General features: G+C 41.3%; 1 protein-coding gene across 2 annotated transcripts; it reads left to right on the top strand.

Moving 5' to 3' along the window:
• Positions 1-1155: 1155 nt before the first annotated feature.
• Positions 1156-21761, top strand: LOC111843809 (DEAQ box RNA-dependent ATPase 1). 2 transcript variants are annotated; one of them, XM_072714174.1, is made up of 12 exons: positions 1156-1475; positions 8152-8426; positions 9532-9725; positions 12376-12763; positions 13567-13836; positions 16058-16157; positions 19052-19210; positions 19496-19687; positions 19984-20109; positions 20257-20447; positions 20599-20789; positions 21031-21761. In XM_072714174.1, the coding sequence occupies exons 2-12, from the start codon at positions 8307-8309 to the stop codon at positions 21230-21232; spliced, it is 2133 nt and encodes a 710-aa protein (XP_072570275.1). In that variant the 5' UTR covers positions 1156-1475; positions 8152-8306; the 3' UTR covers positions 21233-21761. The 2 variants fall into 2 exon arrangements, with proteins under 2 accessions (XP_072570275.1, XP_072570274.1); XM_072714173.1 differs by having other exon boundaries at positions 8064-8426.
• Positions 21762-27603: the final 5842 nt, after the last annotated feature.

Below are 27603 nucleotides of genomic sequence, written 5' to 3'. Positions count from 1 at the left end.
GTCAGCCCCTCACACAGGCCTATGGAGGACTCAGACGTCAGCCCCTCACACAGGCCTATAGAGGACTCAGACGTCAGCCCCTCACACAGGCCTATGGAGGACTCAGACGTCAGCCCCTCACACAGGCCTATAGAGGACTCGGACGTCAGCCCCTCACACAGGCCTATGGAGGACTCAGACGTCAGCCCCTCACACAGGTCTATAGAGGACTCGGACGTCAGCCCCTCACACAGACCTATGGAGGACTCAGACGTCAGCCCCTCACACAGGTCTATAGAGGACTCGGACGTCAGCCCCTCACACAGACCTATGGAGGACTCAGACGTCAGCCCCTCACACAGGCCTATAGAGGACTCGGACATCAGCCCGTCACACAGGCCTATGGAGGACAAAGTGTCCTTACCAGCGACATCACTGTGTGGTTTGGAAATACTACACAGGCTGAGAGGAAATCTCTTCAACGAGCTGTAAAAACTGCAGAGAGGATCATACTCTCCGACCTCCCCTCTTTGGACGAGTTATATACAGAGCACTGTAGGAGGAAAGCCCAGGTCATACTCAGTGATCAACATCACCCAGCATTCTGCCTGTTTAGGAGGAAGAACTTAGGATACAGTCTAAGACACCACAGGCCAGATAGCATCACCACCTACAGCACGATTCTACACCAGCTTTTTCCCAGCCACAGTTAGACTGATGGCTAAGAACATTAAGGTGGGTAAGAAATACAGCCCCCCCAACTTCCCCCATGGACATTACCTGGACACTTAGCACTCCAAAGAGACAATCAGAAACATTGGAGCACTACAACCTCACTCTCATTCTGTGTCTTAAGATTCCTCTTAGGTAGTCAAATAATTCTTTAAGTGCAATATCTAGCTATCTATCTATCTATCTATCTATATAAATACTATCAAGGGTTTGCAAACTACCTCGATGCCTTTGGTGTAGATAATTTTAGATTTAAAATTGAATAATATATATTTGCCGTAAGATTTCTTGCGTGAATGTGAGAGTCTGAAAGCGTAAGAGTTGGCAACCCTGCTACAATCAACAGACAAATGACATTTACTCACAGGATGCAAACTGCGGCTCCATTGACCAGCATTCCCATGCCTGGAGCGAGCGCACGTTACGCTCGCCGCGTGCCAGCTCCTCCCTCCGGCCCAGCCCACCTGCGCGCGGTGAGCCGGCCAAAGATGGCGGAAGCTCGCTGGCGTTTGACAGGCGACGGAAGCGAACGTGTCTGACGGCGGCGTTCACTGATAAATATATTGCTGGCACTGCAGATACAATAATACAATGAGTCCAGGCGAAAAGAAATGATAAACCAGAGATTAACTCCGACCGGTTAAAACATTTTCTGACTGTTCATGTAGGCTGTGCTGAATGTAGCACAGAGACGGTGACATTAAGACATACTTTTTCCTGACCGAGTTTTCCTTGACTATTCCCCGGAGTCAAATGTGTCACAGGTAGGCGAATGAAGTTCTTCTGCGTTTGTATTGTTGTTGTTTTTTTATATAATTTTATTCAGTTCTGAAGCCAGCTATCGTGTGTGTGTGACTGTCAGCTGACACGTAGCCGCTGTTTACATAGCAGGTCTCTTCCCTGCTGGAAGAGCTGCCAGGAACGAGCATTTCAAACAAGTTCATGAGCCATAACACTTATTGTATGACTATCTGTCATATAATGCGGACGTGTTTTGGGTTTTCCATATGTTACATTACACTTACTGTGTATTTAATTGCAGCCTTCCTTCCCTGTATTATTTTATTTATTATGTATTTTATGCAACATTAGTAGACATAATAATAATAATTATAATAATAATAGCAGCAATAATAGAACATGGTGTCTCAGTGGGGTTGCACTGTTGTGTGCAGGCCTCCTATCCAAGGTGTACCCCAGCCTTTTGCCCAATGCCTCCTGGAATAATTTGAATTATCCCCCCACCCACCATAACCATGATCAGGATAAGCTTTTTTCCCCAGTATAATTTCTACTACTATTAAATAATGAGCTCATCATCAGTATTATGTGTTTTTTTGTAAGACTGCGGACATTGGCTTCCTATCTTGAGAGCACAGTGCTGTTAAACCCTTTGTTTACATGCACAGTTCCTGGTGTGCTTGATCTCAGCTACCGTAGTGTTAACTGCTATAGATACTTGTAAGCTTGTGTCTGTATGCTTCAGTTGCTTCATGTCAAACTTAAGAGTGTTGTGCACTGTATGATGAGCTGAGATTGACTTTAGCTGTGCTGTTAGTGTTTGGCTCTATTATAACCTAATTGTGGGTGCAGTAAACAACCGTGTGTGGTTAAAAAGCTTGTGAGAAAACAGTATTGTGATTTTTTTATATTTTCTGGGCTTGCCTCCAATTAATTCAGTCAGAATAGCCTAGATTAGACAGAGTTTTTCATTTTGGAAACTGTAAAACAGCCATATCTGTTATTTGTATTATAATGATGATTATAGCGCCTGTCTCACCCTTTGTGTAAGGGTGTGAGAGTTTCTTTACTTTGTTCATCTGGGTTAGGGGCAGTCCACACATTCCAGGACTGGCTGGGTTGGAGTTGTGCTATAGCTGCAGGCCGTATGGGCCTCCTTAAGCTTAGTTCATACTTCACTTTTCCATGTGCTGTTGTAGTCCAGTGTAGTGTAGTGAACCTTTTATTTATGCAATTAAAATGTTTTGCAATGTATGTAAATTGGCTACTGCCAGATGCAAGCAAATGATATCAAGTGAAAAGAGGCATTGGAAATGACTGATACAAATTGAAAGCGAAATGGTTATGAGTTAGCTGCTATAAGTTATTAAGATATTGTCGGTTATCTGGTTCTTCAAATGTTATGTGTATCGCTGAAGTCTGGAGGCTTATCATTTCTTTATGTCTCACTGGGTACTTGAATTGCACAGGAAAAGTATGGATGAAATATTTTGGTGTATTCTTGGACAAATATTAGAGAAGCACCAATTGTACCGGCCAACACAGCAACAATCAGCTACCGACTGACGGTCAAAAAATTAGCCAATATTTACTGCCGATAATTCTTTTTAAAATGGAGACCCATATTGCATTTGCGCACCTGCATACTAAACTGTTAGGAAAATGTCTGCTGTGTGGAATTATTTTATATTAGCAAAAATGACAGGAAATGCATTTTTCAAACATTACTCTGCTAAACTTTCACAAGGGGATCTACTAATAAACATTTCAACACAACAAATTTGATTGCTCACCTTAAGGCAAGACAGTGAATAGTATGAATAGTTTATGAAAAACAAATCCATTTCAGTAAGGCAGGCTGCAGTACTGCCGAATAATGCTAGTTCATCAGTAATACAAGCATTTGATAGCAAAAGAAAATTCAGTGCAGTACAAAATCAAAAGATATTACTTGGAAAATTATGGAGTTTATCAGACTTGATGATCAGCTCTCCTAAAATATAGTGCTCTGGAAATGTTGTTGTATGCCAGAGTTGGTGTTTTCTTACCAAAAAAAAATAAATACTTGTTAAATTTATTTGGGTGGAGTGTCCCTTTAAATTTATTTAAGCAGATCCTCCCAAACTATTGGCATCAGTACTGGTGTCAGTTTTCAAAATAATCGGCTATTGGTATTGGCCAGAAGTTTACTTACCGGTGTGTTACTAATAAGTACAAGTGTAAATTGCTTGCTTATTATTCATCATTTATTATTATGTATTGTTTATCCTTACCTCATTTGTGAGATTTAGCCATTACATCGCTCTATGCTCTAATCTTAATGTTACAATGGTATGTCTTTCGTTATTACTAGAAATGGCACAATATCAGTTTTTCTGGTCCAATCTCGATACCAATCTCATAGTGTCTAAAGTGACCCACATTTTTTCAACTGATTGTATTTTTTCAATATAATGTCTATACAGTATGAAAAAATTGATATGCTGGTACTTCTGCACCTTCTCCCCATGGCTGCTCACCATAACTACAACTATTCTTCTCCTGTTTCTTCATTGACTTATGCTCTGTAAAAGTCAGTGCTGCCACCTACTGGACATACCTAGTCAATTTCGTTCCAGATACGCACCGACATGCACGATGTCTGTCAGACATAAAAATTTATCAAACCTGCATGCAAACATTTTTTTTGCATAAACTGTGCACGTTCACATTTTTATGTATAGAGTAGTATTTATCAGTTTCTTCCTGTGTGGAGAATTGTCCGTATATTTACAAAAGCTCCCAACCATGCATACGTGCAAACCCCTAGTGGCAGAGGTGGAAAGTTCAGGTCCAAAAAGTACAAATCCAGACCAAGGTTTTGTTTCAACCAGTTGAGCATTCTGTGACTCACTACGTTTACATACACTGAGAAAATCGAATTATTGTGTTAGACCAACTAAAACCGGACTTTTAAAGTACATGTAAACATGGTAGTCTGACTGAAATCATACTAAATTAAATGTCTTGAAGTCGGACTAAGACACACAGATAATGTGATTTGGAATCGATTTACTCCTGCATGTATACATTCAATGGGACTCAAACCGGCCAAGGCATTCTGCGCATGCTCCAGTTTCCCCCCTGGGCTTTCACCCTGAAGTAACTTCAGAAGCCAGTACACAGAAGAAGTTTGGAGCATAGCAGAGGACGTACAGCACGTAGGAAATGTACAGCACTGTAAAGTTGGCCAATTCGCTGCTCAACTAAAGGGTGCTTTTCCATCACACCAGTTATCATGCTTTTGGTACTTCAAGAAGGTACCAAAGTACGGTACTTCAAGGTGTTGGTTTTACTCTGGCATAAAAACTGGTACCAGCTAGGGTTGCAAAGGGGCGGAAAATTTCCGGTAAATTTCCGGAAAGTTTCCGGTAAATTTCCATGGTAAGTTAAGCTTGGGAATTTTGGAAATATTCCATATTGGAAACTTTCCATGGAAATAATGGGAATTATGGAAATTAATGGGAATTTAGGAGAACTAACTGGGAATATATTATTTCCAAGCATAAATATAATCAGTCGTGCTCTTTAACCAATCACATGTGACCTCGCCATTTCAACCAATCATAACCCGCCAGGAGCGCAGCCTAAACCCTGTTTACATGAAATAAGCCTGCTCCCGAGCAGGTTTAAGCTTGCGCACCTGTTGCTATGACAGCAAGTCCAGGATGAGCTTCAAAGAACCAAACAATCCAAGATCATGCCAAATCGTCAACAATCAAATCCAGCTAACTGAGTTAGCGACGTACGAAGAACGAGCCCCTGGAATGATCTTCAAAACAAAACAGCCAAATGAGGAAGCTAGCATCTTCTTTATGTTATACTAGCTATGGCTTATTTAGCATCTAACAGATGCTAGCATTTTATTTAGCATCTTATCAGATTGCTATCTACCAGATTAATACATTTTATGTGATATTCACAATTTAAACATTTAATGAATATATTTTCCCATAATATCATCAAAACTTACCTCACTTGTTAAGTCCACAGGCTCAAATGTGTGCCTTCAATACTCTTTGTCCTTCAGGCTCAAAAGTGTGGTCCATGTGTACATGTGATGGAGGCATGCACAGTGCCAGTAGGTGGTCTCAATAGCCATGCAGCAAGCATGTGCTCTGTACATGTGATTAAGGAATGGCATGGATATTCAAGTGTATTTGAATTGCATTTGTTTGTTTTTGTCAATATTATGCTAAAATATACTTTGCTCAACTATATTTAAGTTCCCTAAGAAGAGCCAACCTTCAATTTTGAAAATTCCCAGTTTATTCCCGTTAATTCCTGTTTATTCCCATTAATTCCCGTTAATTCCCATGGAAAGTTTCCATCTTTGAAAATTCCGGGAATTTTGCAACCCTAGTACCAGCGCCGAATAACATCTTGTACTCTTGATACCAACATCACATGTTATGCCCATCCAATTCTTACATCACCAGTCAGCTAGATTAAGATCAGGTTTTTCTTACCTTCAATTTGGTACGGCTATTATAGCGCAGGGAGTTTAAGTCTCACTAAAATATTTTTACTATGTCATAGGAAAAAAAAGTTAGGACGTTTTGCAATTTTAATGATTATTCATTTTCAAAATTATATAGCATATGTTTAAAAATCAGTTTAACGTTTACCTCCACTGCTTTTGCATGAGCACTGTATGCGTTTCCTAAGACAATCATAATCATTTTCATCCTTGCTGTTTAAATCACTCCTAGATGGGTTTGTGAGAAATTTAGTTTGCACTCCAATTTTGTTTCATAAATACCCCAATATTCATTATGACAGAATCACAATTTAAGCTTGCGTCACTTCATTTGTTCACACATTCATTATTATTAATGTTATTATTTTTTATATCTGTGACGTAATAGATCAACCAGGAAATGCTCAATACTAACAAACTGAAAGGAGCCATATCGCTACCTATTGTAGCGTAGTCGGACATACTTTAGTCATTAAATCAATTCCCTTCCTGTTCATGTATGCTGGGACAATGACAGTAGTCCGATTAAATGACATACAGTAGTTGAGATATAACCTCATAGCTCGACTTACTGTAGCTGTGCATGTAAATGTACTGACTGTGACTGCTTATGCTCAACTGATTAGTTGAAATAAATCCTTGGTCTGGATCTGAACTCTGCCTAGTGGTGAAGTAGCATAACTAAAGCAACCAGATTGGCACATAAGATATGCACAGACTCCCAAATAATCATCAATTAATTGTCAAGCTAGAATTATCTAGTTATGTTCACACAAAGGATGAGCAGGCAGGTCATGCTAATGACAAAGGAACTATTCATATATTATTCATAGTCATATAAGATCCATGCCCAAAAAAAATCTAATGAACAAGGCACAGGATGGGAGACCTATCACAAGACTGCAGAGATCTATTTGGTGATAGTGATGCATGGATCATCAGTAAATTGCATCTGCCAAGGGCAGTTTTGTGTGGTCAATTTTTGGCCAGCAGCTCGCACCATTTTTGGAGAGGCTAACAAGACAGGCAGAAATAATATCATTGTCACTAAATAAATGCTTTATAAGATCACTGACGTGTCTGGCACAGTTCATTGTCGGCGACCTCCACTTGTTGGTCTACTTTGGCGTGCGACACATTACTTCCTGCAGCCAGTTAAACGCACTCGTGAAAGTATCATACCTATTTCTGATGGCCTGGCCTTCTGTGGGTAGTGGAGCTGTCTGGATCACCATCTGGAATGATTTCAGTTAGGGAATGGGATTGATTCCTGTTTTGCCAATAATGGTGGCTATTTTACCCTCCAGAATTGACACTGTCTTGCTGCTTGGGCCACCCCCTGTGGCACGTACATGGCATCTGTGGGCTGTGATCCTTTTTTTTCGGTGGTCATTTTCAGACTGAACCATTTCCTCACCTCTGCCGCCATTGGCATTACAGGTGACACAGTCCTTCTTTCTCTTCGATAGGTCACTGGTGAAATTGCCAAAAATACCTTTTTGTTTTTTTTCTACTAAGTCACACAAAACCTCGTTCTCAGTGAAGTTCCATTTTTTCCCCTTTCTTCACGGTTTCCATTTCTTGAATTCAGTTTAACGGAAGTAATATGTCCGTATATGGTTGCTTGAGGTCATTTCTTTATATAAATTAGCCTAGCTGTGCATGCAGTCACATTTAGAATGCATGAGATTTGTCAGCATTCATTTCATACGGCCATTTGTACGCACAAGTGATAAATACCAATTTGCCTCTCCTTAAAAAGTGATTCGTATGCACACATTTAGGAACTGTTCTATGCACACTTTGAGAAATGAGACTCCTGGGCTGCATGCGTTCGGTTCTTCGGACATGTTTTCCACCTGCCTGTGTGTGGATCATAAAGGCACCAAGAAAAGTGAAGTATGAATTAGCCTTTAATTGACCTGTCTCTATGATCACCTGTTAGGGCAGGATTTAGTTGCTTATTTCTCTTCTTTCCTCTGTAATGTGACTTGTTCTAATGTCAAAATAAATTGGTAATCGGTGCAATTAAACACATAAAGGTAGCATGGGGATATACGCACTCTAACGTCTCTTTCTCTGTTGCACACAGGTAATTGTGAATTCGTCTGTGTGCTGTCCCCCATCCCTCTCTCCGGTGACAACAGTGATGTCTTCTGTCCCTGTTGTTTCGGCCTCAGACTGCTATCTGCCGGGTCTAGACTCCCTGTCTGTCAGTTCACTCCCATCAGGGGAGCTGGAGGAGGAGGCAGAGGCGGAGGGGGATGAAGAGGTACTAGGGGACCTGGAAGTTAACCCCTACGATGGGCTTCCCTTCTCCTCACGGTACTACACCATGCTGGAGGAACGGCGCCGTCTACCTGTCTGGAGTGTTAAGGACAGCCTGATGGAGCTGCTGGAGAGCCACAGCATAATAGTTCTATGTGGGAGGAGTGGGGCAGGCAAGAGCACGCAGGTGAGTGCTTAGGTAACGTTAAAACAGCCGAGATACTGATGCAAGATAACAGTGAAACAGAAGAACAAATGTTAATAAATCTGATAGAATTTTCTACTACACTGCTCGAAACATAATCCCAAATTAAAACAATTAACACTAACACCTGATGCAAAAATGATGAAGACAAAAGGTTAAATGTAAATAAAACTGATTGAATTCAAGTAGTCTGCTGGAAACATTATTACAGACTCCTATTATTTAAAAATTCTTCCCCAGTTAGTTTAATTTTGTGTTGGAACTATAAGTTCTAGTGCTAATGAGGTTCTCAAGGCAGACGTTTTGTAGACCTCCCCGGATACTGTATATCTTACATGTTGTCTGTTGGGTCTTTTTATCATGTGTGGCAGCCATTTAAATTGAGGGTTTATCATGTGTGGCAGCCCTTTAAGTTTCTCCTTTCTAGGTGCCGCAGTGGTGTGTAGAATATGCCCATTAAGTTGAGGGTTTCTCTTTTCTAGGTGCCGCAGTGGTGTGTGGAATATGCCCATTAAGTTGAGGGTTTCTCTTGTCTAGGTGCCGCAGTGGTGTGTGGAATATGCCCATTAAGTTGAGGGTTTCTCTTTTCTAGGTGCCGCAGTGGTGTGTGGAATATGCCCATTAAGTTGAGGGTTTCTCTTTTCTAGGTGCCGCAGTGGTGTGTGGAATATGCCCATTAAGTTGAGGGTTTCTCTTTTCTAGGTGCCGCAGTGGTGTGTGGAATATGCCCATTAAGTTGAGGGTTTCTCTTTTCTAGGTGCCGCAGTGGTGTGTGGAATATGCCCATTAAGTTGAGGGTTTCTCTTGTCTAGGTGCCGCAGTGGTTTGTGGAATATGCCCATTAAGTTGAGGGTTTCTCTTTTCTAGGTGCCGCAGTGGTGTGTGGAATATGCCCATTAAGTTGAGGGTTTCTCTTTTCTAGGTGCCGCAGTGGTGTGTGGAATATGCCCATTAAGTTGAGGGTTTCTCTTTTCTAGGTGCCGCAGTGGTGTGTGGAATATGCCCATTAAGTTGAGGGTTTCTCTTGTCTAGGTGCCGCAGTGGTTTGTGGAATATGCCCATTAAGTTGAGGGTTTCTCTTTTCTAGGTGCCGCAGTGGTGTGTGGAATATGCCTTTTCTTTGGACTTTTCTTCTGGGCTGGTGTGCTGTTCACAGCCCTATGCTGCAGCAGCAAGCTGTCTTGCCCTGCGTGTGGCTGATGAAATGGACCTTAGTCTGGGCCTGGAGGTGGGATACAGGGTTCCACATGATGATGGCTGTACCTCCGACACCCTGCTGAGGTAGATACCTCCTTCCCTTTTCTTTCAGTGTCAGCTTCCATGGCATGGCTGAGACTGGGCGCCATCATATCTACTCCACTCAAATGGCATTTTATTTGTTATTTACGTAGTTTTGATCCTTTTTTTGCTTCCTTGACCACTGGTCTAATCACATATGACTATAGCATGCTTTTAAACATCAGATTATAGCCTTCCTAACTTTTTCATGCAACTTTTCCACTTGGCCAAAGGAGTTCCTCCGAGATGTAGACCAAAACAATAGCAGCACACTTCAGAGGAGACATAGGAAAATATCATTGAGGAAAATGAGCTGGTGTTCGGAACCAGATATGAGAAAAAGCAAACTGTCTACCAATGCCCATTATCCTGCTCGCAAATGTGCAGTACCTGGAACAAACTGGATGACATCAGGTCCCTGATGTGTTTTCAGCAGGGCATAAGGGACTGAAACATCCTTTGTTTCACTTAGACATGGCTCATCCCGCTAGTGCCTGACCATGCCATACAGTCAGCCGGGTTCTCCATTATTCACTTGGATAGAACAGAGGAGTCCAGCAAATATAAAGGCAGGAGAGTCTCTTTTATGACTGACAACAACTGGCAGAATCCAGAGAATGTCACTATTCTCTCTCACGCCTGCTCGCATGGTCTGGAACTTCTGATGATTCTTTATCACCCTTTCTGTCTGCCCCGAGAGTTCACCGCAGTCATCATCACCGGCGTGTACATTCCACCACAAGCAGATTGAGCAGTGGCTCTATCTACTCAGCAGGATATGATCACCAAACACAATACGAAGCACCCAGACGCAGCCCTCACAGTGGGGGATTTTAACAAGGCTAACCTTAAAAAAGTTATGCTTCAAGCAAAACATGAATTGTCCCACAAGGGGCAATATGGTACTGGATCACTGTTACACTATTCAATAAGGCTTGTAAAGCCACTTCTTTACTGACTTTTGGCAAGTCTGACCATGTCGCCATTTTACTTATACAAGAATAAAAATGGAAACTAATTATAGAAGTCCTATCTACACGATAGGTCAGATGCTGGACTGCCCAATCTGAAGCTGCCCTACAGGACGGTCTGAGCGTTGTTGACTGGGACATGTTTCGGTCTGGTTGCATGACATCAACATCAACGAAATGACATCGACATGACATCAACATCAACAAAATGACATCGACATGACATCACCATTTTTATATGAGAATAAATCCAAACTGTGGCTAAGGCAGATCCATCCCTGATAAATGATCTGTACTTGTACGCTCGCTTTGAAGATAGCTGTGTTAACGTAAATACTGCTAATTGCATTAGCATTACAGAGAACCGCCAACTGACAGTCTCAGTACATGACTTGAGGAGAGAATCCTGTGAATGAGGGGAAGGCTGTAGGCCCTAATGGCATCCCAGGCCATGTCCTAAAGTCCTGGGCAGACCATCTAGCCCTGCTGTTCACTTCCATTTTCAAACAGTGCCAGGCATAGTCCGTCATCCCAGCATACCTCAAGAGATCCACGGTTGTGTCTGTATCAAAGAAGAACATCCCAGCCTGTCTAAATGACTACTATCCTGTCTCATTGACCTCTGTGGTGATGAAGTGATTTGAGAAGATCATTAAAGACTTCATCTGTTTATCTCTGCCCAGCTCTTTAGACTCTCTTCAGTTTTCCTACCAGCCCAATCAGGTTAGGAGGCGATTTCATCTCTTACGTTCCTCACTCCATCATTTCCCCCCTGGACATTGGAAGGGGGAACTATGCAAGACTGCTGTTTATTGACTATAGCTCCACCTTCAACGCCATAGTTCCCCCAAGGCTTGTTACCAAGCTCAGACACCTGGGACTTGCTTGTGAGACTCCAGTGTTGAGGATGAGGGAAATAGAAATGCAGTTACCCATCACCTGTGGTTTACAGGAAGTACATACCTCTCAAGATTTTCAGGACTCTGATGGAGAGAGTTAGCTGCTACAGGTATCTCTGAGGACCTGACATGGACAACCTAAACGTCCATTGAGTTGTCGAGAGATGGGCAGCAACTGCATCATCTGAGGTAGCTGAGAAAATTCAAAATCTCCTCTGTGCTGCAAAAAACCATCTGCAGCACTGCCATGGGATCTGTGCTTTCTGAGAGCATCACTGCCTGGTACGGCAACTGCAGCCCCGAGGACCACAGAGCCCTGCAGAGGGTGATATGGTGCACAGAGCGAATCACCGGGACAAAACTTTCCAAGCTGCAGGGCATCTACCTCAAACAATGTAGGTCCAGGACATTAAGTACCATCAGAGACACTCACCCCCCCCATGTGCTCAAACAGGTGCCTTCGGGGCCTTAAGGCTGGGACTGAGGGGCTGAGGAGAAGCTTCTATCTTCTACCCCCAGGCCATTAGGATCATTAAGTCCCCCAATAAAAACTAAAATAACTGCAAACTGCACGTAAAATATTTGGTCATATTTCCTTATAACTTTTATCTCTTATATACTTTGTTTCTATATTCTTAATACAATTTTTTAACTTGTCATTTCATTTTGCTACCCTTCCACCTTGTTTGTTGCCCAGTAGTAGCAATTTCATTTTGCTGCTTACGTACCACTGCAGTCCTGCATGAGACATATAAAAGTCTTGAATCTGCCCTGGCCTCTCAGGTTTGTGACCGACAGCCTCCTACTGAGTGAGATGATGTCCGACCCGCTGCTGCGACAGTATGGGCTGCTGGTGATAGACGAGACCCAGGAGAGGACTGTGGCCAGCGATGTGCTGCTGGGGCTGCTCCGGGACGTGTGCCGACAGAGGGCTGAGCTCCGCGTGGTGGTGCTCACCTCCCCACTGCTGGCTCCCCGCATGGCCGCGTTCCTGGGCGAGGAGGTCCCTTTGCTCTCCGTGCCCGACCCCGCTCAATCTGCTGCTGTTGATTTGCTGTACCGTGACCCCTCTGCTGGAAGAGAGCCTGCCATGGCTGCCTGTCACATGGTCCTTGATCTCCATCGTAGAGGAGAGGAAGGTGACATCCTGGTCTTCCTTCCCAGTGCCCAGGTATATACGTAATACGTATACTTCTGATCCCAGACAGTTCTTGGTCCTTATAGCGATTTTTTGTAGTATTTTCCAATATGTTTTTTCCACTCTAATCTGACTCTGGTTCCTGTTTTCCTTAATTGTGCCCCCCCAGACTCTGTGGAATTAAGATGGTTTTGGAACCGGTCCACTCGTAATCTGGCAGTTTTGTGTACATCCCATGTACCTAGACATGTACAATTACCCACAATCCAAATTCTAATTGCTTTTTCTAGTGGCTTGTTTTTGGAAACACATATTTTTAAAATTATGATAGAAAAAATGGTGGAGTTTTTGATGTCTATAGTACCCTTGAATGTTTTTGTTAACTGACTGTGGCACCTGTTTTTTTGTGTCTCAGTACAACAAATTATGTTATTGTACTGAGATAAATTAACAAAGTAGTAGTTTGGCTTTTTGGGTCTGTTAACCTCCCCCCAATCTTTTCCGTTTCTGCTTTATCTAGCCTTTATTTTTAGGACATCTGTCATTTCTAGCATTGCCAAATTGCAACAAATGAATAACTTAAGGAATGTGGAGGACAGATGCAAGAACTTCACTAAAAACAACAAACAAATCCTCCCTTTGCTGCCATATTCCTGTGCACTTTGGTTTTTTGTGCCCTTGTGCTGTTTGTTTCTATCATATGTGGGGCAGCTATTATGCATGTAAACTTTTCATTGAACAGGGCAGAGACTTGGATGTTGGACCAGATCATGTTTTGCTGCAGGTTTGGATGTGTGCAACTCCCTGATCTGCTTCTTTGCCTTATCTGCAACCAGGAGATTGGCAAGTGTGAGGCACTGTTAGAGAAGGAGTCTGTGGCTCTGAACACCCAGCTGGGGTTCCTCAAAGTGCTGCCACTCCACCTGGGCCTGGGAGCGGCCACTCAGCGTGTATACGATACGGGGTCTGAAGTAAAGGAGTCGGGGGACCAAGGAAACTCAGGGAAATCAAGGCGCAGGGTCATCCTGACTGACATCCTTGGAGAAGCTTCTTTCACCCTCAGCAATATCCGCTATGTCATCGACACAGGCCTGCAGCTCAAGACAGTGAGTCTGTACCCCTGGAAATTTCTGTTTAGCTGTGCTTGTCTGTTTAACAGTGTATCACTGACTTTGTGTCTGTTTTCTCTCTGTAGCCTTGACTACATGTGTTACTCCAGAACTACATGTTCTTCCATACTGTGTCCATGTTTGTTGTTCTGTGTTCTGTGAATACCATATGTGTTTGTCAGCGGCTGGGTGTGTTGTGCGCTACGCTAATCCGCTAGGCATGGATGCACTCATGAATATATTTCGCAGGCATTGTACACTAATAGTGCTAATGCAGAAATCCCGACAGCGATTGTGAGTTGAAAAACCTCGGCATACATATTATATGGACAAAAGTATTGGGACACACCTCTTAATCGTTGAATTCCGGTGTTTCATTCAGACCCATTGCCTCAGGTGTATAAAATCAAGCCCCTAGCCATGCAGTCAGGTTTACAAACATTTGTTGTTCTGAAGAGCTTAGTGAATTCTATTGTGGTACTCTCACAGGATGCCACCTTTGCAATAGCCACTTCATGAAATTTCTTCCCTTCTAGATATTTCACAGTCAACTGTAATTGGTATTATTGCAAAAGTGGAAGCATTTAGGAACAACAGAAACTCAGCTATGAAGTGGCAGACGACGGAAAGTAGCAGAGCGGCGTTGCCAGCGCTCTGTTGACTCAATAACTGCAGTTCCAAACTTCCTCTGGCATTAATCCCAGCACAAAAACTGTGCCGGGAGCTTCATGGAACGGGCTTCCATGACCCAGCAGCTACGTGCAAGCCTCACATCACCAAGCACAATGCCAAGTGTCAGATGGAGTGGTGTAAAGCTTGCTTCCACTGGACTCTGGAGCAGTGGAAACGTGTTCTGTGGAGTGACAAATCTGGCAGTCTGATGAATGAGTCTGGATTTGACACATTTCAGGAGAACGTTACCTACCTGACTGCTTTGTGCCAACTAATATTTGGTGGAGGAGGAATAATGGTATGGGGAATTGGGCTAGACCCTTTAGTTAGTGAAGGGGACTCTTAAAGCTTCCGTATACCAAGACATTTTGGACAATTCTGTGCTCCTGACATTGTGGGAACAGTTTGGGGAAGGCGGCCCTCTTCTGTTCTAACATCACTGTGCCCCAGTGTACAAAGCAAGGTCCATAAAGATATGGTTGGGTGAGTTTGGTGTGGAAGAACTTGACTGACTTGCACAGAGTCCTGACCTCAACCCCATCGAACACCTTTGAGATGAACTAGAACAGAGATTGTGAGCCAGGCCTTCACACTCAACATCAGTGCCTAACCTCACAAATGCTCTTCTGGATGAATGGGCAAGAATTCCCACAGACACACTCCAAAATCTTGTGGACAGCCTTCTGAGAAGAGTGGCAGCAATTATAGTGGCACAGGGTGGACTAACTCCATATTGATGCCTATGGATTTAGAATTGGATGTCATGAAAGTTCCTGTAGGTGCAATGAACAGGTGTCCCAATACTTTTGTCCAAATAGTGTATTTATTTTAGTGTGGAAAATATGCATTAACACCAGAGGAGTGGAACAGAGGGTCTCATACATGTGTTGAAGTAGCCAAAACCTTTGGTGTAGATACATAAGTATTTAAACTGAACCTGCCAAGGAAAGTTTTGTTTTGGTGCTGGTCACATAATGACTGAAACTAACAAACCACTATATGCAGTTTGCATTTGAGTTGTTCTTCCAATGTTGAGTCATATTAGAGCTGGACAATATGGCAAAAAATGTTATCATGATAACATTTTTCATATCAGTCAATATTGATAATTATTGTGATAAATGTCAAGTCATTATTTCTGTCCAGTTTAAATGCTGATTTTTATTCTTCTGCTCAGTCAACACCCCATTTTGCTGGTCTTATTTAGAAGAACATGTATATATCATTCTGTCGAGTTATTGCATAATGTGGCTTTATTACAAAAAGCCACTTTTATTTGAGACAGCAGAAGTTTGGTTAATGGAATTAACTCCATATGGTTACTTTCAGCAATCACAACCCATCAGTTTTTTTTCCTTTATTGTTTTTTTTTTTTATTGTGCTGTCACCAACTTCAAATACATTAGTCAGCCTTAGCTTCCTTATATTCAGTTCTTAAGTGTAAGAATTTTTTTTTTTAATTGCATTTTGCAGTTAAATTGCATTTGGTTTGTTTATGTAGTTTCCATCCTATTAAGTCAATAATAAATTTTCTCTCACTCTTTAGGTTTACAACCCACAAGTCAGAGCAAACTTCCACATACTACAACCAATCAGTTGTGACCAGGCAGACATACGTAGCCATAGAGTCAATAGCAGTTCTCCTGGTAAGTGGGTGGAAGATTAATGGGAATAAGGGATTAACAGCAACTGTCACAAATCTACGCCTTTAAAGTGTCTCTGTGATATTTGTCCCTGGAATTGTAGCTAACAAACAAAACTGCAGGAGCACATTAAGTAGTGTGTGGTGATGCAATTCTTAATTTTAATTTGAATTTATTGATATAATAGCTGGAAAGATTACAAATGTAGGTGGGAACCATTATGAGAAATACTGTAAGGTCTGCAGGCTTTTGGTTACAATTCAATGGATATGACTACTTTAACATTAGCTCTCTATTCCTGACTGCTGCAGCAGGTCATGTGATACTTAAACACATGGATAGATACAATGCATTTCAAAATTATTTTGACCCCGTAAAAGGTTTCGATTTTTGCTGCATTGCAATTCTTACATACATTCTTTGTTCATTTGACTGTTGTTCATTGTAAAGTGGCACACTTGCATAGAAATGTACTTTGGACCACGTAGACCACATATGTCAAACTCAATGCCTGTGAGTCCACAGCATGATTCTTAATGGTCTGCAAAATGATGTTGATACTCTGTTTAAAAAAATAAAATAAAAATCAAATGACCTGGGATTAGGGGTTTAATGGTACACTAAATTCACGGTTCAGCGAAAACCTTGCTTTTGGAATTATAGTTCAGTGCAATTTTGGTACAAAAGGTAAAACTGAATTTGCTTTGAAACTATTTATTACTAAAACTATAAGCACAATCAGGAACAATTGTACACCAAGGGCAACATGTCTGAATAACAAAACATAAGGAATGCTTATTTGCATTTTTAAAAATAAAAAAAGGAAAATAATACTGAATAATATGAATTAAATGAATTCTCTTAATTGTGTTCTCTACTACTACAGATATGGTCGCATATCTGTATTGACAAAAACCCCTATAGCTGTGTTTGTTTTTTCAGCTCAGTCTGAATTTCCTGCCTAAAGTGTCTTAAATGCCGTTGGTAGACTAACTTGCAAAGGCTGTTTCTGCCTTGTTCTGGGCGTACATAAACTTGGTCGATCTCATGAGTTTGATGTGTTTTCAACATACCCAAGTTCCGTATAACAGAGATGACAAACAGTCTTGGTCTTATCAACTGATCTTTCTCTGGTGTTGGTGTAATTTATTGGGACTATTATTAGTTATAATTATTAGTAATATGACTGGCTAAACAGCTTTAGCTGTAACCAGCCCACAGCCACAATTAGCAGAATGTTTTCCATGTTGAACATCTACTTGTGAATTTAGGTTCCATCCGTGGGAAGAAATGTAATAATTTTTTCATTGTGGTATTGAAATGAAAATGATGTAACTGAACAGCGCGCAGTGAGTATGTGCACCGTTACAGCTCTACCTGGGTAGCAGGGATCGTCGTGTGCAAATCTTCCCTACCAAACTATATCTTTCCTCTTTCAGCCCCTCCCCCCATTGACAAGTTCAACAGCAGCAAGTTAGCAGAAAATTCAGCACAACATTCTAGTTGTAATCTGGTTGTTTAGATATATTGGGACTAAACTCAATCTATTTCTCATTTAAAGGAAGGATCCATGGATAATGTCAGATAAAAGCAGATGAATAACAGTTCATCAGCCCAGTCGATACATTTGATTTAGTTATGTATCTTCGGGATTTAGTTCTAAGTCTTCAGAGAGGTCTTGTAAATCACTTTTCAGGAATAAGTTTTATTACAAAGTCTACATTTATAAATGTTATATATATTAAAAATTCAACCAAATAACTGCAAAGTTTGGGTCATACTGTTATTAACTAAATAAATAAGCCTTGGTTGGTCTGCAGATTCATTGGTGGCTTTTTATATGGCCCTTTAGTTACGGAGTTTGACCTCCCTGATTTAGACATTGCCCTGAAAACGCCAGCCCTCAAAAATCCAGACAAGACTCAGACTCTTGAGGGCAGCCAAACCCACTCTGAGCTCCAGAGTCACAGAACTCAGTGGCAGACAGTGCAGTGCAGGTACATCCGACAGGTATATATGGATTTCTGTATAATAATGGTCTTTATGGGGGGGGGTAAGAAAGAAGACTTTCTCAGACACTCAGAGAGAGCCGTCTTGCGTGGAGTAGGGTGTGGGAAAAGGTCGTTTCTAAAAGTGCCTGGATGTTCTAGCAGGGAAAATGATTCAATCTGCAAAAAATATCATTAGTATAATGTTAAATAATATAAAATAAGTTATTTAAATAATAAAGATAATGTTAAATTATATTAAATATAAAAATTAAAACAAAGGACCACGATATATGCAAATTAACAGTAACAATAACGATGAACAAGAAAAAAAGTTCCTCGATAGACCTGGAGAGAGTCTTCTGCTGAAGGACTCCTGCTATTGGCCGTTTGTTTTCTCCCAACCAATCATCCAGTACAACCATACTTCAGCCATCAGCTCACCTAAGTTAATTAACTTAATTAGGTAAATAACTCAGTGAGGTATTAATTAGGAAACAAGGAGTTGTTGAAACACGAAGATCATTTAAATATCATTTTTTTGCCTAAGAATTCTGCCCAGTACTGTGAGCTGAGACAAATCTGTCAAGAGGAGAGGGAGAATAGCATTTCTAACCAGAGTGCCAAGCTAATGACTAGTAATAGTTGGGAAAAGATGTGTCTGTCACTTAATAATAATCCAGTAACTTGTCAAGGTCCTTGGAGAAGTTGTGCTATCGTATGCTTCACTAGGGTACCGGACTTAAAGTATTTGAGTAAAAATATCCATCTGCAAAAATGGATACAATTCTAAGTGGATTTTTTTCTTAATTGACAAAATTATGCGGTATAATGTAATAGGCAGTGAAAGTCTGTCATGCTGAGAGTGAGGAATCCTCATTTGACAAGTTAAACCCTGATTCTTTCCAGGAATCTGTTTCCGGCTCTATCCCCAGTCTCTGTACGATGAGGTCATGGTAAAGACTCGCAGCCCTGGTGTGGTGGAGGAGAACCTCAGCCATGTGGTGCTCCTGCTGAAAAGGCTGGACATAGCTGACATGGGCCAGTGCAAGTTCCTCGATAGGCCTGGTGAGAGTTTTCTGCTGAATGACTCCTGCTATTGGCCATTTGTTTTCTCCCAACCAATCATCCAGTACAACCAGAAAATATATGTTTTTTCAAACAATAAAAATGCATTCAGTGTTGGTCACTTCAACTGTGTTTTTTATTTTTGTCTATTTCTTCTAACTCTTTTGACTCTGCCTTCTATCACTGTCTTGTCTCATCTTCTCCCCGATCCTCTACTGCCATCCCTTCTTCAATATATGTCTTTATCCAACCTCTTCAATGCACCCTTCTCATCTCTACTTCTAGCCCCAGAGTCCCTGATGCAGGCCATTGAGGATCTGGATTATCTGGCAGCTTTGGATGATGATGGTAACTTGTCAGAAGTAGGAATCATCATGTCAGAGCTGCCACTGGAGCCTCCACTGGCCAAAGCCCTCATTGCATCCTGCGAGTTTGACTGTGTCAGCGAGGTGCTCACCATTGCAGCTATGCTCTCTGGTAATGACTGGGATAGCACAGCATTGCATTGCATCGCACAGTTCTGATTAATCTGATTGGATCTTGTGATCTGGTTCTGTAGTCTGTGCTGTGCACACTTGCAGTTGGCATTTCCGTTTACTCCTTAACCTAACCATGCTTCTTTGGAACGATTTATGGTTCTAAATCTGAATCAGTATGTTTAAAATTGTGTCTCAACACATATACTCACACCACTGGCATAATTACAACAATACGTATGTTATGCCGTGTTTTCTTTAAGCTTCATTTTTGTTCTTCTCTGTTCCTCTTTACAGCTCCTCCTTGCTTTGTAACACCACTGCCTCACAATGAAGCAGCAGCCATGACTCACTGGCGTCTCCTGCTGCATCCAGAGGGGGATCACTTCACTCTAATCAATGTTTTCAATGCGTATGTCCAGCGTGAGTCTTATTTTCGCCTAAACACATTTACTGTAACTTTGCGGCTGTTTGCCTGGTTAAAGAACACTGGACTGAGATCTGTAGCTATGTACCTGCAGAATAGATCATTTTAAAGCCCGACGTCTCTTTCCTTTTGTTCTTGTTTAGACCAAGAGGATGATGGCTGGTGTGTTAAGAACTTCCTCAATGCCGCCTCCTTACGACTAGCTGTAACCATTCGAGCACAGCTGCTGGACGTCATGCAGCGAATCGAGTTGCCCATCTCGGCACCTGCCTTTGGTTGCCAAGAAAATATTAACAACATAAAGCGGGCACTCATTTCCGGATTTTTCCTCAAGGTGGGGACGACTTACTTACAGTGAAGCTCTAAATTGATTTATTATAATTAAATTATACACATTCCTGGGTGCTGAAATACCAGTGGATAATTACCGGTGCTGTAAAATGATGCCGTTGCTGTTCAGTGAATGATCAGACATCTCCCCCCAGGTGGCCCTCGATGTAGATGGTTCTGGGAACTACCTGCTCTTAACCCACCGCCACGTGGCACATTTGCACTCCTTCTCCTCGTACCTGTGCCGTCGTCCCCGTCCCAACCCGCCCAGCTGGGTGCTGTACCATGACTTCACTATCTCCCATGACAACTGCATCCGCACTGTCTCTGACATTCAGCCCCAAATGTAAGGCTGCCCGGCGAGCGTGGCTGTCTGACCAAGCGTGATTTGGCCTGAATTGATTCTTGGCTTTAGCTCATTTGAAAACCAGCTCATGGTCCTTCTTTCGTTTGTCTTTCTATTCATTTGTGGTTTTTAAATGTGGTCTCTTACTCTAGTTGGTTATAAATCTCTCCCGCTCTGTAACTTTCAGTGCCCACCCTAACCCCCATGCTTCCCCCTTTTTTTCCCTCCATCTTTCCTGCAGGTTAGTGGATCTGGCCCCGCAGTACTGTCTGGGGAACCTACCCTCTAGTGAAGGGAAGGAGCAGCTCATGGAGCTGAAGGGCAGCTTGCTGTCGCCGGTGGAGCAGGGAGAGCGGGACAGTAAGGCAGAAGAGGATGGGCCACATGGCAGGGCCCATGGGACTGGGAACCAGTACAGCACGGAGCTGTGTGCACTGCAGTGACGCACTGCAGTGACGCACTGTGCTTGTGACATTGCAAACCAGGCAGCAAGAACTGTGACATCCCCAGAGCCTCTTATACTGATGTTTTGTACAAATCCTCCCATTTCTTACACAACAAATCAACAATGTACAAAAATGCTATTAAAAATAACTTAAACACACGGGGGTAATGTAGCATGACATTTAAAATTGGGTGAAAACTCCAGACAGGAGTTTATGCACCGTCTAATTGGACCTTTTTGCCTTAACTGGTGTGATTGAAGAGCAATAAAAACAGTAATTAATAGCAGGCAGCCTTAGATTTAACTGATGAACTTTTTTCGACCCTTCATCAGGATAAATAAATGTTAATAATGAGGTCATGGTAATGTTAATAAATATTGTTAATGAGTCTAAATAATTTACATGCAAGCAATATTTTTATGTCAAGTTTTGTAAGAAAACATTTTAGACTTGAACCTGGTTCTGTATACCGTTATTGTGGACAACACTGGATTATTTGTGAACAATAATAATATATCTGGTGGAATATTTGGAGGTGGTCTATTTTATTTCGTCAACAAAGCAGACAGCAGAAGAACCAATTTAACCAAAATAGACTACAGTAATTAGAGTGATTGTCAGTGTTAATTCTCAGGGTTGGTTTTGTTCGGGCTTTGTTTTGTGGTTATTTAAGTTTAAACCTATTGTATTTGTTTAATTTTAAAATGATTTTTTTGTAACTTCTTGCTCTATACACTGTTTTTCACCAAGCAATTTGTAGTAAATGAACCTAAATTAAAAGTAAGACAATTATCTATTTAACTATTACTGTAGGTAGTTTATTTAGCCCTGGATTGGTATGTTGGGTCACAAAAAAATGCAAATCTACATGTTGCTGTCTGAAATCATCATAGTTTAAGTTGGCGTTGGAAATCAAATGAAAGGTAACCCTGCATTTAAAAAATGTGATGTTTGAAATGACCTGTTTAGGGAAAAAGAAAAAAACAGGGATCCCTACAATAATATATAACAAAATTACAATAATATTATTATATTCTGCTTTTTGGTATAACGGGAGAAATTCTGGTGTTCTGACCCCTTTCGAGGAAAAGCTCAACAAGTAGAGAAGAGGGTTAGGGACCAGACATAAAATATGAGAAAAGAGGACCCAAAAAAAAACAACTGTACAGAGCCAAGTAATACTTAGTTTTGGCAGTTTTATTGGGGAAAAATAAGGGGAAATGAAGGAAAGAATCCACCTAAAAGAAAGCAAAAGTAACAGGAAATAATAAATTATATGGACAGGCCAAAAAAAAAGAGTCTTGCACTCCTACCTAACTATACTGATTTACACATGAAAAAACTCACAATAGAATCCATCTCCTCTCCTAAACGTCACAATAATACAACGGCCTAAAACCACACAGTTAAAAAAAAAAATCACTAAGGGGTTCTTCCGCTGAACACCCTGCACACACCAATCATATCGCAGAAGATTGTGCCTGGGTGTTTATGCTCATCTTCTGCGCAGTGATACAATCGTGTGGAGTTCGGTCGAAGAAAATAGTTCCTACGTTAAACTGCTCACTGCTAAGTCTTTGGATGATCTTGAATAACCAGGACATGATTTCTGGTAAGTGACATTGCTATTAAATTTTTCAAATGTATTTTCAGATCGTTTTAATCACCGCAAAAAGAATGCCATTCAGTCCCATTATAAATCGAGAGAAGACCAATATTTCTATTACCAATATCTCCACCATTAGGCAACTGTCAGCAGAACAACCTATATGTATAGATGGCATTAAATTGCCCTTTTACAGCTTTGGCGTCTTCATTTGTCCACGCATTATTATTACTTTTTTACTTCATTTATTTATATTGAATTTGTAACTTTTTTCAAGACGGCGCTTACTTATTTCAGAAGCAGGCTATTTGGATAACCAATCGACAAAAAAAGCATTTGCAAGTCCCACCCCAAAGTACCAAAAATGTACCCCAGCTGGTTTGGTAAATAAGGTATTGAAACTTTTTGTACTGGTACTCGACCGGAAGTTAATGGAAAGTACTGAAAGTGTGGTGGAAAAGTGCCCATGGATTGGTTAATTGCTACTGGCCCCACCTCCATGATTCTATTAACCAACTTCAGAGAGTATGACCTACGGCACTCCCTTGCCTTGCAACTCTGTAGTTATCTGTGTGCCCATGTGTTTAGTTTGATTTGCTTGAGCACAGCTTTTGTTCCAGAAAGCTCCTTCACTATATATTCCGGTTGCCAGGTTATGGGTCAGGATAGAATTTGCCCATTTGCGGTCAGATCCACGCTGGCAGATTGACAAAGGTGAGATGTCTAGCCACACTAGACTACAGGGTGGGGACTACGTTCTCTGTTTTATATTTGGGTGGACAGGGTAGGACACACAGTCAGTCTGGTTTTGGTTTGTTTTCTTTTATAGGAGTTAGTTGACTAAAAGAATTTAAACTTTATTGTTCTTCTTCTATTGGGTGAATCTCAATACCAAGAACACAATGACCTTACTTGTGGTCTAGGCAAGACCAGTCTTGAGGACTTGCCTTCGAAGAATGATCTTGCAAGATCATGAGGACAGAGAATGCACCAATTGTGGTTTAACACAGATGTATACTTAATGTTCCACTATGCTATACACCCACCTGATATCCCCAGCCATCATTTTTATCGTAGTATTCAACAAATGACACATAATGGAAATGTCCAGTCTAAGTTACTAATTATTCCTAGTATGATTACTTGAGCTGTTTTCACAAATAAAGTTTACACTTAAAATACTTGTATTTATTTCAACTCTGTACGAACGCTATATATATGCAGGTGTTAACCATTCCAGTTCAGCAGTCTCATGAACCAAAAAAGTGAAAAACAGCGGGAATATACTATCTGACAGAAATGCCAGAAAAGTAAGTCCGATTACAGTAGTACAGTTATGGTTCACGCCTTCTTCTTCTGCCATCGCAACAGCACACAATGAGTCATGGGATTGGTCTCGTTTGGCAAGAATGCATCTGATGCAACCTTGATATTTGGGGCAGAGCAAAACCAATATCCAGGTTTTTTTTTACCACTCTCTGATCTTGTGACCTTTGTATTGGTACTGGTCTTCCGCAATGGAAGATGACGTAAAAGTACGAGTACGCATATTGGGATTCAGCCATTTTCTTTTCTTTGGTGCCACCTATAAGGCTATAACCCCCCAGGCTAGGTGTAATATTGTAAATATTCTGTAAATGTCCTATGGGTGCTATTGAATCATCTAACTGTATATCTCTCCTTCATTGTGCTTCATGTTACTTCCCCTTTCTATATGATCCTAAGGCCCCCGGGTGAAGTCCCTTGGTTAGCAGAGGTTTTTAATGCCAGTCACTCTAGGGACTGTCTGACCCATCCTGTGTCACTTTGGCTTAAAGCAGGGTTCTCAGTTACGGTCGTCGAGGGCCAGTCTGCAACACGGTTTGCAGATTTCCCCGTTCAAACACACCTGCTAAACCTGGCAATTAGCTGGTGAGATGAACAAGGTGTGTTTTTTCGTTAGTTCCTCCTCCTAACTCATTTCTACCCATCATATTTGTTTTGTGAAACAGGTTTTTAATGAACTTCTACCCAACATATTTGTTTTGCGAATCAGGTTTTTTAATTAACTTTGATGCTATGAAGAATTTACTGATGCTTGTTAAGGACAATCATTTCCCTTGAGAAGTATCATGTTCTGTTTCCCTAGTAGTCAACCTGAAATTACTTTATAATTAGCTACCTTTCAGGTACAGTCCTATATTAAGAGAATGCTCCAAGGCCTTACGATTCTTACAGATTCCTTAATACCATGCAACTGAACCCAAGTACTTCTTCAGTACTGAATTTCCTCCAGTCACAACCTTGAGCAAAGACATTAATATTAATTTTACTATAGTCATATAATTTTGCCATCACTGTGATCAAAATGCGAATGCTTGTATTACATTACTCAACGTTATATCATTTATTTTATATTGTATTCACAAAGACAATAATCCTACAGTCCTGCATTTTGGAAACAGCTCGCAGACCAGATTAAGTAATTCAATTGAACCAAATAATTATATTGACTTATAAGGCACAAACACCTGCAGGTTGATATTCGACCCTAGATCATAAAGTTGAGAGAGAAATATGAGCAGAGAAAATAATGAACAATATTAATGCTTCTCTGAATGTCCTGCCTGATATGCTCTGTGCAAACTCTTGTGCTAGAACATCCAGACCTAGCCTGACTAGGGCAGGGCCATTAATGATCTGGGGGATAATTAATCCCTGTTTGCGTAACTCTAGGGGTTTTGATCAGTCATGACTATACAAAAATAAGGGTTCAGATTTCGGTATGGACAGTAGGGACAAGTCCCTACCAATATTGTAGGAGTACCAAATTGTCGCTACCAATATTTTTAGCAATCTCCAAACCTTTGTCACATCAAGATTCTCAGAGTTGAATTAAAAGCAGACGTTTCCTTCTGCAGACCTTTGTTTTGCAAAATCAAAGGGGCCATCCCAATAGTGTTTTATTTCCTTCTTCATCTGCACTCACTCTCTCAGCGTCAGCCTATCTAAAGTTCCCAGGGGGAACGAGGGATGGAGAGTAATAACACTGAGATCCACCCTAATGTGCAGGTTCCTGACAGACACTTGGGATGTGTTTTAATGGTCAGTTTTTTTGTGATAGCTGTGTGGCAACAAATTACATAGCTAATATGTTGTGGTTTTGTTATGTAAAAACCTTTAGGTGTTTCTTTCCCTTTTACCAAGTAATTTATTGTTACAGCTGTAGCAATTTTTTAATTCTATGACTTTATGTTAATATATTTACTTTGAAATCCTATACATTTTTGGCAGATCTACTAATTAATTTGATAGTGTTGATGTAATGCTCAATTAATATTGTTGGGTACTGCTCAGCATTTTGATGTGTGTATTTGTGGGCGCGAGGAGAGGGGGGCTGATTAAGTTCTTATTAATGTTGAAATCTGGCCTACGCCCTTGAAAAATCTGACAATCTGACCAGATTGTGAAACGCCCTTTGAAGAATTATAACTTGCTGGGGTTCTTTTGCTGTGAAGAAAATGGAGTTTGTCACACACACAGCCATCAAGGTCCACGGGGAATCTCCCTTGCTGATTGCAGCCTTCAGTTCGCTGGCTGCTTGTGCTCCCTTCTCCCCTGTGGCTAATCAGCCTGGTGGATGGATGGCCTCCCCGTGGGAACTGCAGCCTCACACACAGCGTTCCTCCCTGCCCCCCCCCCCCCCCCCCGCCAGCTTGGGGGAATCCCCTTGAATTGGCAACAACAGCCCTTTCTGTCCCTCCCCCTTGTGCTCATTGTGTTATGCCCGTCGATAAACCTCGACCCTCCAGGGGTACGTTTTCTGGTTGCTGGTGGCTCCTGTTTTGCTGGATGTTGTGAGGATGTCATGCAGGCTGTGGATTTCAGAGTATGCCTGACTGTGGATGCAGCTGCCGTGTTGGAGCAAAACTCATAACCACTCAGAGACATGATTTATAGCAATTCATAAAACTTGTAATATTATCAGGCGAGTTAAACTACCAGCCACAATTATTGGCAACTGTAGCCTGAAGCAAAGGCGATTTTACTCGGGGTGCGTGGGGTGCAATTGCACTCCCTGCTGGTCAGATGAAAATGCTATTTGAACATATTAAGTTCAAAATAATAATTATTATAAAGTTATGTTTGAAAATGTAGTTTGTGTTAGTCATACTGTATCAATGTGTAATAATAATTAATTGTGAATTATTTCCTATTTTTACAAATGCATTTATCTAGATGAATGACTGGTTGGAGTTTGCACATCTTACCATGTGGGTGCTTAGGTGTTCTCCTGGGTACTCTTGAACTCCAGAGATGTTTGGCATGTTGCTATCAGTGTCTCTAAATTGCCCATGGCATGCCGCATCTGACACACTCGCCACCTGGGTCCTGCTACACCACAAGGGTGGATTCGTTTTATTCTCAGGGATCATTTCATGATCTCATTCCTTCTCTTCCATCCATCACAGGATTAATATGTACTAGTAATTGCTAAACTGTTTACTTACAGATGGGATACATAACAGTAAGCAACTTTTCCATTCCAATAAAACCCTTCATTTGCATGTGCTATTTGGTTAAAATATTCAGTAACAGAATGCAGTCTTGAGTCATTACTCTATCTAACCTGAGATAAAGTATTTTGAGATGATTCAGGGTTAAACATGTAACAAGGCATTATGTAATAAGTCTGCGTTATGTAATAACTCACCAAAATGTAACAAATTTTCATTAGATAAATTTAGGTAAGCCTTGCGCCCGTAGCCTCCGGGATAGGCAC

This window comes from Paramormyrops kingsleyae, chromosome 7 (genome assembly GCF_048594095.1).
Source record: "Paramormyrops kingsleyae isolate MSU_618 chromosome 7, PKINGS_0.4, whole genome shotgun sequence".
NCBI classification, from domain to species: domain Eukaryota; kingdom Metazoa; phylum Chordata; class Actinopteri; order Osteoglossiformes; family Mormyridae; genus Paramormyrops; species Paramormyrops kingsleyae.
This window is presented reverse-complemented; position numbering and strand designations above follow the sequence as displayed.

What these genes read in the sequence shown, in the direction of transcription:
- LOC111843809 (XM_072714173.1), top strand. Translation starts at nt 8,121, where the DNA reads ATGTCTTCTGTCCCTGTTGTTTCGGCCTCAGACTGCTATCTGCCGGGT. An exon ending in GGGCAGGCAAGAGCACGCAG is followed by an intron (nt 8,427 to 9,531) that starts GTGAGTGCTTAG and finishes TCTCTTTTCTAG; the next exon opens with GTGCCGCAGTGGTGTGTGGA. An exon ending in CAAGTTCCTCGATAGGCCTG is followed by an intron (nt 19,211 to 19,495) that starts GTGAGAGTTTTC and finishes CTCTACTTCTAG; the next exon opens with CCCCAGAGTCCCTGATGCAG.